Consider the following 13274-nt stretch of genomic DNA (forward strand, 5'->3'; position numbering starts at 1 on the left):
TCAATCCAAGTGAAGGTAACTGTTTCTGTGGCATACAGGAGAAGAGTCCCTGACCATTTTTGTAGACAAACGGAGGTTGAGCCAAAAATTTGAGACGAGTACTGGGAACACAAACAACTCCGCGGTGTCCTTAGAGACCTTGCACCAGCTGGCTGCATCGTACTTCATCGACCGAGAGAGTACACTGCGGAGACTTCACCACATCCAGATAGCAACCACAGCTATCAAGGTAATGCTTGCATGTCCACTGAGGAATGACCAGGGGGGAGGGCGAGTCTTAGTCAACCAATGCAAATGGAATTATTTCTGAACTCGAAGTGCCATAAGTTTCCTCTGAGCTAGAGAAGTAGCCAAGATGGGCTGTCTATGGGCATGTCTTTGCAAAACCAAAGGCGAGATATTCCAAATGAGTAGCGGGTTATTTTATGTGTTGCTACTGAAAGACAATTTGGACTTTTACTTACAAAACCTAAATAATGAAAGAGTGCATTTGAAACTGTTGTGTCATCACCCAAAGAGAGTGAGAAGAGGAAAAAAGGTCTGGTAATCCAGGCTTATTTAGGATCAAGGGTCTGCATGTGTTACTTTTACAATCATACAGAATCAGAGAGGGGACCTCTGTGGACCTTCTAAGAGCCTTTGATGAATTATTTTATTATAACAAAATGTCTCTTACAATGGAACTGATGAAAAGAGACTTTTTTGAGTAGAAATTAATATCACATCAATGGTTAGGAAAGGCTCCTGGCCATTAAAATCGCTTGGCCGGGGCTAACCAGAAATGTTCTGTGGCACTTAACCAGACGTTGCTGTTGAATATTGCTGCTAAATGGCCAATCCCTTACCAGCGAAGCTAGGGGCAGAGATCAGGTAGGGCATGGCCCCAGCCGGTTTGCGGTGATATTCAGACCTCTAGCTGGCTAGGTAAGTGCATAAAGTTAGAACAGAAAAATGGCTGTCCTAACTTTATACACAAAGTTTAACCAGGCCCCGGTCTGAATATCAGCCGGTGCCCAGTTACACTCACATGGAGTCTGGTGGGCTCTCCCCCTCACGATCCTCCCTTCCACTCCCCAAAGCAAATAGGCTGCCCCAGCCCCCTCCCCCTTGTAGGCCACCAGGGACTTCTCCAGGTAGGCATGGTGGGGCCTATGGAGGTGGGATGAAGGGTTCTGGGACAATTTTCTATTTCCTTCAGGTGGTGGGGGGCGAGATCTCAGAGGTGGAGGGGGGGGGGGTTGAGTACCAAGGGGTGGGAAGGGAGATCAGGACAGGAATACTGCATGACCTGGGATTTTTTTTTAATATGGGTCCTGGCCGATATTCAGTCAGGACCTGCGCAAGCTCCAGCAGCTAATACCATTAATTATCCCTGGGTATTCAGTGCTGGTGACTGGATATGGCCTGGCATTGAATATCTGGGGATAATTTGCTGGTGACGGCAGCATTTTAAAAAATGCAGAGCACCACTGGATGAATATGAACCGCTAAATTTTTTTAGGATGTCTAGCATGAAAAATAGACATTAAGGTTAGTGCTTGCAGAGCTGCAAGATAAGTTTAGAAAGGTTCACTGAACATGGAGTCTTTTGTAAAATACATATGGGAATAACTTTTAAAAGTTTTTCCATGCATAACATAATTTTTATAAACAAAAAAGGCCTTTTGTAAAATTATGTGACCAATTACCTGGCACCTACCTTTATGGGCAGAGGAGTAGATTCTGTATAGGGCACCCAGACTTAGGCGCTGGGAGATTGCACACTAACCCCCTGATTCTGTAAAAGTCCCCAAAACTTGCATATGCAAATTTAGGCATGGCCCCAATTTACACACACAATTTAATAGAATAATGAGCTAGTTACTGCCAATAATTGGCTTTTTAACAAACAATTAGGTATTATTAGGAAAGGAATGGAAAACAAAAATGAGGATGTTATAATGCCTTTGTATCACTCCATGGTGCAATTGCACCTCAAATATTGTGTTCAATTCTGGTTGCCGCATCTCCACAACCACATGCATTCATTTACTCCAACTTTGGAGCAGGCATAAATGTATGAGTCGGCATATGCAAGCTAAGTGTTTGTTCTATAATTTTTCTTTTGATCCAGCATTCCTATGAAGTTTTTAGCAAGACAAGAATTGGGTTTTTTATGCCGATGAAGAAAGTGAACCCAGATGTTTTCCTCCTTATCCCATGAATTACAATATTGGGTGGAGGTTGGGTACAGAGACTTTTTCCCTTTCTTATTATTAGGATCTTGCACTTCATAGGAATTTTGTGTCTTATGAAGTACTTTGCAGTTTATAATAAGCGAGATTATTTTGTTGTATTCAGTAAATAAATGCAGTAATACAACTTGAAATTATATAGTCCAGTTATTGAGGCTTAAATGACAAGAGGGACAGAAGATACCTTTTTCCTTCATGTAATTTCCTTTTAGGGCAATCTCATATTTTTTACCCCACATGATGGACAAAACAGTAAATTAGACAGTGATTAGGACACACAAATACATTGAAGAAGGGTACAGATATTATAGGAAACTGACTGAAGAACCCACACAAGATTATGCCAAACAGTTGAAAAACCATGTCAAACACTTCAAAGCAAGTACAGCTACATTTAAAAAAAAAAAACCCTCTCACCAAACCATCCTTCTATGGGCACATTTACATGCAACTGAAAAATCCATAAACCTAAAAACCCTGCCAGACCATCATAAGTGGTGCTGGCACTCTTCCAGAGGAAGTATCTTTGTACAACTTCGTAAAAGAAAACTTTGTGAACAAATTTTCTAGTAAGAATGGATGTAGAATCACTACACAGCAACAGTCCCCATGCAGATGGCATAGCTGCATGTAAAAGCAAAAGAGAGGGTTCATAAGTACACAAACCAAGCAAAACAAAATACAGCACAAATGGACCTTCAAGACTGGAATAATCAAGAGTTCGTTATTAAAAAGACCCGACACGGGCCGTGTTTCAGTGAGCATCCATTTGCGTCAGGGGTCAAAAAATATGCAGAACTCCTTAATGAATCATGCAGTCAGCCCCTAAAAAATGTAACAGACTAACCATGTCCAAAATCGATTGTATATTGTTAACAAATAAGCGAGCAGTAAAAACGGGTGCCTTATCATTAACAATGCTTTTAAACTGCCATTGGTAGAAAAAACTGCCAAAACATCCATCCTAGACCACCATTACTCACCGAAAACTAACATCTGCAAAACATGGGCACTTCTGTGGGCACCAGGATGGCACTACAATATGCAAACCTTTTCACAGCAGAACCAGAGGAAATAGTTTTATAGCTTGGACTGATGGAGAAGAGACTCTCAAACAATTCTTTTTTTAATATATACCATCCTACAATCAAATTCAAAATTGACTACTCTCCAGGGGCAAAAATCAACTTTCCAGACAGCACAGTTTCTATCAAGAATGGCTATATACAAATATCTATATGCAAGGAACATATGGACAGATGCTAAAGACAAGAATCAATTTACTTAGACATCATATTACATAGACATCACAATGCCAATCAGGATGTTACCTCTGTGGGACATCACCTTATAATACCAAAACATTGCATCAGTGATTTTATGGTGAGAATCCTATTTATTACCAGAAATCTAGGAAGCTAACATTACTCAAAGCACAAGACTTTTTTTAACAGGCACAGTCAGTAAACATACACACATTTATAACACATTACAATATCACAATCACATGCAAATTCCATATCCCAAATTATGAGGTTCTGTATTTCTGTATAACTTAGGAGAAACAAGGGAAAACAATAGACAAAGAAACTTTGCAGCCCTTATAGCATTTCTCATAATCCATGCATACTGTTTTGCTATGAAGGATTCGAAACACTTGAGAAATGTCTTAACAATTTAATATGAGTACTGATGGATATTGTCACTATCAGGGGATTTATAATTTTGCAGCCTCTGTCCATAGAAATCCATTAGTTGGGAATCATGCAGTATTCCTTTTAAAGAGCACAATTTAGAATGATCAATTAGAGTCATTCATTTCCATTACAATTGGGTTTTTTCTATACTAGTTAATGGAACTTTCTCTTTTTGCAGTACTGACAGTAGTAGCTGAAGTTTCTTTTTTTAGTAACACAGTGAGCTGTTGAATTTATCTCCTATTTCTAAACCTTACTGCACTTAGACATTAGCATCTCTCCATCCAGATTCATGTGGTTTCCTGCTGCCCAGTACTAAATCTGTCAGTTGTGGCTTTCCAGTTCCCTACAAACTACAGCTGGTCTGCCAGATGAAAACAGCTTCTCCACAGAAAAAGATGCATTTCAGGAGGAACTGCCATCTCTACCTCCAGGCATATGATATCATCAAAGCATGGGAACTAGAACTTTCCTGCCATAACTCTATCCCCGATTAGTCCCAGCTGCTCCTACCCATGGCCTCTCTATATATTTCATTCAGTAGTTTCCTATTATGTCCCTCTAAACAACCAAATCCTATTGTCCTACCAAAATGAATGCGCATATCCATTGACAAGTCTCAGAAGAAATCTGAGGCTGGACACAAATTGATTGCTTGTGAGTCTCTCCTAGTCAAGCATCAACCCCCAATCCCTTTCTCTCTCCTGAGAGAAGCCAAGGGAAAGAAAACTCAAGTAGACAAGAGGATATAGTCAGTATATACAGAATCTTCCAGAAGAGAGTCTCGGGTCATACTTAATTGCAGTGAGCTCACCCAAGACTGTCTCAGGGACCTTTTTACAAAGGCGTACCAAAAACTGGCTTGCAGAAGTGTGGGCATGTGTTTTTGGCACACACCGGACCCTTATTGTACCACATCTGGAAAAAGGGGGTTATTTTAATGGTCCAGAAAATGGATGTGTGGCAAAATGAAAACCAGTGCTTGTCCATTTTTGGCCTGAGACCTTACCGTCACCCATTGACTTAGTGGTAAGGTCTCAAACAGGACCTGGGTGGTAAGCATGCAGTGCACACCAACTGCCATTTACTGCCAGATAGGCACCCCGTGGTAGAAAATAGAAAATATTTTTGACTGTGTGTTTTCGTCATGTGCCAAATTTGGCGCATGCAGGACGGACTTAGGCCCTTACATGCCTTTGTAAAAAGGTCCCTCAGTTCCCTCAGATCTTCTGCTCTTTTATTAAGAAAGCATTAAGGTTTAGGTTGACTGGACAACAGGTTTACATCAGAAATCATAGGACACAAACTCTATGAAATCATTGGCTGGGTTATACTCTGCTTACACTATATGATATTCTGCTTACATTGTATTCTACTTACCATCAGCAAGTTAAAGAGGATTCAGGACAAAGTTCAACAGCCATGAACCATTCCTATAAAAAGAGTCTGACTATTATGAGACAGAAGAACTCTTTTACAATTAACATACATTATTGCATACTGCACCAGTGTGCTCATACATGCAGGCTAAGGGCATACATCACTTTCATACATGTCTACGTGTAGTAATAATGTCCCGCATCTGATATAAGTGAAATAAATAAATGATGTAATGCATGCTTACCACAGCTTAAAAGGCTTATTGTGGGGTGCAATGAGGTGTCCCACAATAAGGGATACTTTTACAAAGCTGCAGTAAAAAGTGGCCCGCGATAGTGTAGGTGCATGAAATTGCCGCATGGCAATTCCACTTGTTACCGCAGCCAGAATTTACATTATTTTAAATGGAAGTTGTAAATGGCCATGCACTAATGAAAATATTGGTGTGCAGCAATTTACTACATAAGCCCTTACCACCACCTAGTTAGGAGGCCATAAGGACTCACATGCTAACCCAGTGGTAATCAGTTGGCTGATTACTGCTGGCCAAGCCTACACCGCACCCCTGTGCTACAAAATATAAAAAATATTTTCTGGTGTGGGAAATGCCACACAGCAAACACAAAATGACCACAGGGCGCCTGGGTATACTCTATGGTAGTGCTGTTTTGCTGCCTGCTATCTCTGCAGTAGCCCTTCCACAGCTTAGTAAAAGGTCCTCTAAGTTTCAAATATGTGCGTGCTACCCAAGTGCTAAAAAATTTTTTGTCTGAGGAGGTGTATCTGGGGGGGGGGGGGGGCAGAGAGTGGATGCTTTTGCGCTAATCAGCACATTAGTATTGTCACATACTAACTAATGAGCACAACATTAACACGTGAGCCCTTAATCACCAACAGAATAGGTGGCAGTAAGGGCTCATTTGCTAATTTTTGGTAATGACCACATACAAATGACTGTATTATTAATTCAGAAAATGGAAAATTTGCCATTTTCCGGCTATGATAGAAATGACCTTAGCGTGCAGGAATGACCCACTTAAGGGCATGCTAATGTCACTTTCTACTGCAGCTTTCTAAAAGGACACCAAGGTATTTCTGCATATGCTTCTCCCAGTGATGGCTACATGGGTTCACGTATTTCTAGAACAGATAGGGTATATATTCTAATCTTGCTGAAGGAATCTGTGCATGGGTAGAAATCGTATGTTGTTCTAATGGTGTCCTTAGCTTACACTCGTGGAAATGATCATCATGATTGTGTAAGAGCAGTGAATCATAATCAGGCATTTATTTGGGGTGGGGGTGAAATAAGTCCATTTACTTCCATAATGAAAACTCATACCCACTTTGATCTACAGTTGCATAGTACATAGTAGATGATGGCAGAAAAAGACCTGCACGGTCCATCCAGTCTGCCCAACAAGATAAACTGATATATGCTACTTTTTGTGTATACCTACCTTGATTTGTACCTGTCCTCTTCAGGGCACAGACCGTATAAGTCTGCCCAACACTATCCCCGCCTCCCAACCACTAGCCCTGCCTCCCACCACCGGCTCTGGCACAGACCGTATAAGTCTGCCCAGCACTATCCCCACCTCCCAACCACCAGTCCTGCTTCCCATCACAGGCTCTGGCACAGACCGTATAAGTCTGCCCAGCACTATCCCCGCCTCCCAACCACTAGCACTGCCTCCCACCACCGGCTCTAGCACAGACCATATAAGTCTGCCCAGCACTATCCCCACCTCCCAACCACCAGTCTCACCTCCCACCACCGGCTCTGGCACAGACCATATAAGTCTGCCCAGCACTATCCCCACCTCCCAACCATCAGTCCTGCCTCCCATCACAGGCTCTGGCACAGACCGTATAAGTCTGCCCAGCACTATCCCCACCTCCCAACCACTAGCCCTGCCTCCCACCACCAGCTCTGCCACCCAATCTCGGCTAAGCTCCTGAGGATCCATTCCTTCTGAACAGGATTCCTTTATGTTTATCCCACGCATGTTTGAATTCTGTTACCGTTTTCTTTTCCACCACCTCCCGCGGGAGGGCATTCCAAGCATCCACTACTCTCTCCGTGAAAAAATACTTCCTGACATTTTTCTTGAGTCTGCCCCCCTTCAATCTCATTTCATGTCCTCTCGTTCTACCGCCTTCGCATCTCCGGAAAAGGTTTGTTTGCGGATTAATAATAGCTTTCAAATATTTGAACATCTGTATCATATCACCCCTGTTTCTCCTTTCCTCCAGAGTATACGTGTTTAGGTCAGCAAGTCTCTCCTCATACGTCTTGTAACACAAATCCCATACCATTCTCGTAGCTTTTCTTTGCACCGCTTTAATTCTTTTTACATCCTTAGCAATATACGGCCTCCAAAACTGAACATAATACTCCAGGTGGGGCCTCTCCAACGACTTATACAGGGGCATCAACACCCCCTTTCTTCTGCTGGTCACACCTCTCTCTATACAGCCTAACAACCTTCTAGCTACGGCCACCGCCTTGTCACACTGTTTCGTCGCCTTCAAATCCTCAGATACTATCACCCCAAGATCCCTCTCCCCGTCGGTACCTATCAGACTCTCACTGCCTAACACATACGTCTCCCTTGGATTTCTATTCCCTAAGTGCATCACTTTGCATTTCTTCGCATTGAATTTTAATTGCCAAACCTTAGACCATTCTTCTAGCTTCCTCAGATCCTTTTTCATGTTTTCCACTCCCTCCCGGGTGTCCACTCTGTTACAGATCTTAGTATCATCCGCAAATAGGCAAACTTTACCTTCTAACCCTTCGGCAATGTCACTCACAAATATATTGAACAGAATCGGCCTCAGCACCGATCCTTGAGGCACTCCACTACTCACCTTTCCCTCCTCCGAGCGAATTCCATTAACCACCACCCTCTGGCGTCTGTCCGTCAACCAGTTCCTAATCTAGTTCACCACTTCGGGTCCTATCTTCAGCCCATCCAGTTTATTTAAGAGCCTCCTGTGGGGAACCGTGTCAAAAGCTTTGCTGAAATCTAAGTAAATTATGTCTATAGCTCGTCCCTGATTCAATTCTCCTGTCACCCAATCAAAGAATTCAATGAGATTCGTTTGGCACGATTTCCCTTTGGTAAAACCATGTTGTCTCGGATCTTGCAACTTATTGGCTTCCAGGAAATTCACTATCCTTTCCTTCAGCATCGCTTCCATTACTTTTCCAATAACCGAAGTGAGGCTTACTGGCCTGTAGTTTCCAGCTTCTTCCCTATCGCCACTTTTGTGAAGAGGGACCACATCCACCGTTCTCCAATCCCTCGGAACCTCTCCCGTCTGCAAGGATATATTAAACAAATCTTTAAGAGGACCCGCCAGAACCTCTCTGAGCTCCCTCACTATCCTGGGGTGGATCCCGTCCGGTCCCATGGCTTTGTCCACCTTTAGCTTTTCAAGTTGTTCCTACACACTCTCTTCCGTGAACGGTGCTCTATCCACTTCATTCTCATTTGTACTTTTTCCAGTCCATCATGGTCCTTCTCCAGGATTTTCTTCTGTGAAAACAGAACAAAAGTATCTATTTAGCAAATTTGCTAAATTTGAAGTCACACAAAGCTTTTATCAAATTTGTCATATTTTTGAGGGAGTTTTGATCTGCAGTCCATATGGGTGTAATTCAGTTCAGTAAATCTTCATAGTTGCAGTTATGGTTTATTGGGCTTAATATACTGCCTTTCCTAATAGGCATAGAAAGACAGTGCACAGGCTAAAAACAGAAGAAAAAGAAAGGAACACCAGTACATGATATGAAAGAGGACAACCAAAAGGATCAACTAAAACAAAAGAAAAAAGTAGTGATTCCTGAGCGTTTCTGTTGAAATTTGTCATTGCAGTACATGGCTTAATATATTATCTTCCTTAACCATTTGACTTGGGGTGGAATAGAATAATGCATACATGATGGATTATTTCATTTCCTGGATTACTTAAAAGTGTCAGATGTGAAGACAACTCCACGATCTGATAGAGTGATATCTGGAATTCTGAGAATTACAAATATTTGTTTTTATCTTGTGAATGGCTGCCATTGCGGACTTCATCCTGACCATTAAACACTAATGTCCTGATGATCAAACCTTCAGTGCTGCACGGAGTCTACTGCCACAGCAGCATCCAAAGCTAACCCCCTCATGATTGAACTTAATAGTATGCAAATGATATGCACACTATTAGCATCAATCATGATGGACCAAAGCTGGCAGATGGCGCCTGGTACATGCATTCTAAAGTTGTTCATTAAGCACAAGTTCTGAACGCATGCCCAGGATGCCAGCTGTCACAGTCAGCCCTGGGGGCCACTGTCAACCCTGGAGGTCCAGTGAACCCCCAGACCCCCAAATTCAAACACCCTGATGGTCCACTGGGACCCTTCTCTACCCTCCCCCAATAGGGAATGCCCCGGGGGTTCACTGGATCCCCCACAAATGCAAACACCCTGGTGGTCCAGTAGTACCCCTGTCAGGGCCCCCCCCCCATCTCTTGGTGGCCTAGTGGCAAACATCCCTAATCCTTGGTACCTTCAATAGAGGAAAGATGCGGTCCTAGTCCCTCTTCCTGCTGGGTGTGTCTCAAAAATGGCAGCACCCAGCCCTTCCCTGTGCATCCTAGGATTAGGTCCCACCAGGGTGTTTGCATTTGAGGGGAGGGGTCCAGTGGACTCCCGGGGGCCTTCCTCATTGTGGGGTAGGGGGTCTGGGGTTCCAGGGCTGACTGTGACAGCCTAGGCGGAGAGATGCATCTTGCCACCTGGCTGCTGTGTTTTAGATGGTAGAACACCATTGCATGCTCTACCTTTGATCATGGGGTGCCGGACCAAAAGAGCACACCAGCATGCATTAGCATGCTACTTGCATTGATCTGCTGCATGCTCTTTTCTTCTGGAGCTTTGGGCAGCGGGCGCTAGTCCAGCACTAATGGCTTTTAGCGCCCGCATTCACCTTTGATCATCAGCTCCTAAGAGAAAAAGTAAATGACAATAAGGGGTACTTGTGTTTTTTTTAATCATCCTATGAAGTCAATATGTAATCTTGACCAAGAGTTTATTGTGACTTTCCGCAGATGTAGTACTACTTTTAAGAGTAAGTGTGAAGTTTGACATAAGTTGCATTCTTCTATGATTTGTTCAATCTCAGTACCAAATGCGATGTCCATTTATAATTTCCATTTCTATGATACCTGAAAGCATAGCACAGAGAATTTTTGGCATGTCTGTCTTTCCTTCTTTTCCTTCATCAACTTTTAAAGCACACATTATAAACCATACATAGAGAGTTTTACAGGCCTACTGATATGTCCGTTCAGTAACCAACAACTAGCGGAACAACTCCGTGTAGTGAAAAGCTTCTCAGACGACATTAAGATGACTTTTGGTCTGGACAAATGTGCTAAAGTAACCTTCCTTAGAGGAAAATTGAGAAGAAATGAAAATATCCCTCTGACTCATAACTGTGAGATAAAGGAATCTTGAACAGGAATGGAAGAAGGAGCTACAGTAAAGCATAAATTACTGAGAGAAAACGGCAATAAAGAATATTACAGGAGATTAAGAGGCCCTTTTATTTTTGGTGCATAGGTTTCTGACGCGCTAAGACCACTTTTAGCACAGCTGTAAAATGGCCGCTATTTCTTTTATTCCCCCATTAGTGGCCACCTGCTAATTTCCCAATTAGCGCATGGCCATTAGTGTGGGAGCATATCCTGCCACCTATTTACTAGGCGATAAGGGCTCCCACACTAATTGGCAGTGCAGAGCAATTTGCTGATTAGCGCAGGGCATTACTATTCTGTGCCCCCCAAACAAGCCCCCACACTAAAATATATTTTATATTTTTTAGCACAGGATTGGCACATGCCGATCCCAGAACTACCGGGAGGAAGTATGAGCACGTCCCATGGTAGTACCTTGTAGCATGTGGTAAGCACACATTAGCGCTTTCCGCCTCATAGTAAAAGGGCCCCTAAAATTGATATGAAATATTGTATTAATATCAAGGAATAAGATACAAGCCATTAACCAGCTGGAAATTCCCACAATCTCATACAGTTTTGGAATTATGGATTGGGCTTTTAAAGATTTTTAAAAAAACTGGATATATGAACAAGAAAACTCTTCCATGCTCATTAGGTCATTTATAAGAATCAGCGTATGCCAAGACTGTACATTCCCTAATCTGTAGGAAGAATAGGCCAAATAGAAATAGATTGCACTTAGACTATGAAATTCTTACAAAACTACTGGACAAGCTAGGAATCGGCGGAAACATCATTAAATGGATAAAAAGTTTCATCACCATTCATCACCACCAAAACTTATCAGGTCAAATCAACATCTTCAATATCGCCTGCGTGGCCATCAAAATGTGGAGTCCCCCAAGGCTCACCCCTATCCCCGATCCTCTTCAACCTCATGACGATTCCTCTGGCCAAATCCCTATCTAGATCTGGCCTAAACCCCTTCATCTACGCTGATGACGTCACAATATTCATCCCCTTCCAATCCAACCTCACAGAAATCTCGGATAAAATAACCACTGCCATGAACATCCTAACATCCTGGGCCAATGCTTTCAAGATGAAAATGAACCAAGAAAAAACTCAATGTCTAATCCTTTCATCACAACACTCTATTCTGCTCCCAACTACCCTGAACACCCCAGACGTTACAATCCCAATATCTGACAATCTAAAAATCCTAGGAGTAACATTAGACAAACACTTAACTTTAGACACACATGCAAAAGCCACGACGAAAAAGATGTTCAACATGATGTGGGTACTGAAAAGAGTGAAACCATTCCTCCCACAGAAAACTTTCCGCAATCTAGTACAATCCACAGTACTTACCCATGCCGACTACTGCAACGACATCTTCATCGGTTGCAAAGCCCAAATCATGAAAAAACTCCAAACTGCCTAAAACACAGCAGCAAGACTCATTTTTGGCAAATCACGATTCGAAAGCGCAACACCACTTCGAGAAAAGCTACACTGGCTCCCTATCAAGGAACAAATAAACTTCAAAGCCCACTCTATGATCCACAAGATTCTCAATGGCGAATCTCCAAGCTACATGTCCAACCTGATCGACCTACCAGCCAGGAACCAGTCCAACTCTTCTCGAACATCTTCCCAACTGTAAAGGCCTCAAATACAAAACCTACTACACATCCAACTTCTCTGTTATAAGCAGCCAACTCTGGAACGCCATACCTCGACATATCCGAAAAACCAGCGAACACCTACCCTTCCAAAAGCTGCTGAAGACTTACCTATTCAAACAAGCCTACCCAAATGACCCTACAAAGTCTCGAACCTAACACACACCACAAACAATACCCACACTCCAATCCTTTCTCCACATTGCATACTATTGTCCCACTCTTTATAACTGTGTTATCTCCATGATACTTTGTACCATACTTTGTATTATCTCTGTGATACTATGTACCATACTTTGTAAGCCATACTGAACCTGCTATCGAGCGGGATATAAATGACACAAATAAAAAAATAATAATAGAGAGCTGCTAGCATAGGCCCCCAGGATTACTTCACAGCATCGTCAGATCAAAAAATAACAAAAGGTGTTGAGATATGAATGAGAGTCTATCTCATCACTAAACCCGGATAAGTGTTCCGATGAGTAGAGGTGAGAATCTACCAATATACATAGGGACAGAAGCAATAGAATTTGCGGAGGAAAAAAGTTCTTCAAAGAATTAGATCTGCAAATGAGGAATAACAAGTGGCAAATGTGTAAGTACAGTAAGAAATATAAAGTGTTACTCCAGGAACTATTCACTGATCAAAACTGGGCCCAAGTGTGGTTAAGGAGAAGTATTTTCAAACCTAAGGATGAGCAATTGATAGCTGAAACACAGAACAGCAGATTACGGATGAAAAGATTCACAGC

The 13274-nt window shown here is 42.4% G+C and overlaps 1 protein-coding gene across 1 annotated transcript in view; it reads left to right on the forward strand.

Annotated features, from left to right (window-relative positions):
- BRINP2 (BMP/retinoic acid inducible neural specific 2) overlaps positions 1-13274 on the forward strand; it is a 149178-nt gene that overhangs the window by 87981 nt on the left and 47923 nt on the right. The window contains exon 4 of the mRNA XM_030206401.1: positions 39-229. Coding sequence (XP_030062261.1) covers positions 39-229 — 191 coding nt within the window. The remainder of the gene's footprint in view (positions 1-38; positions 230-13274) is intronic.

Source organism: Microcaecilia unicolor, chromosome 6 (genome assembly GCF_901765095.1).
Source record: "Microcaecilia unicolor chromosome 6, aMicUni1.1, whole genome shotgun sequence".
In the NCBI taxonomy this organism is placed as follows: domain Eukaryota; kingdom Metazoa; phylum Chordata; class Amphibia; order Gymnophiona; family Siphonopidae; genus Microcaecilia; species Microcaecilia unicolor.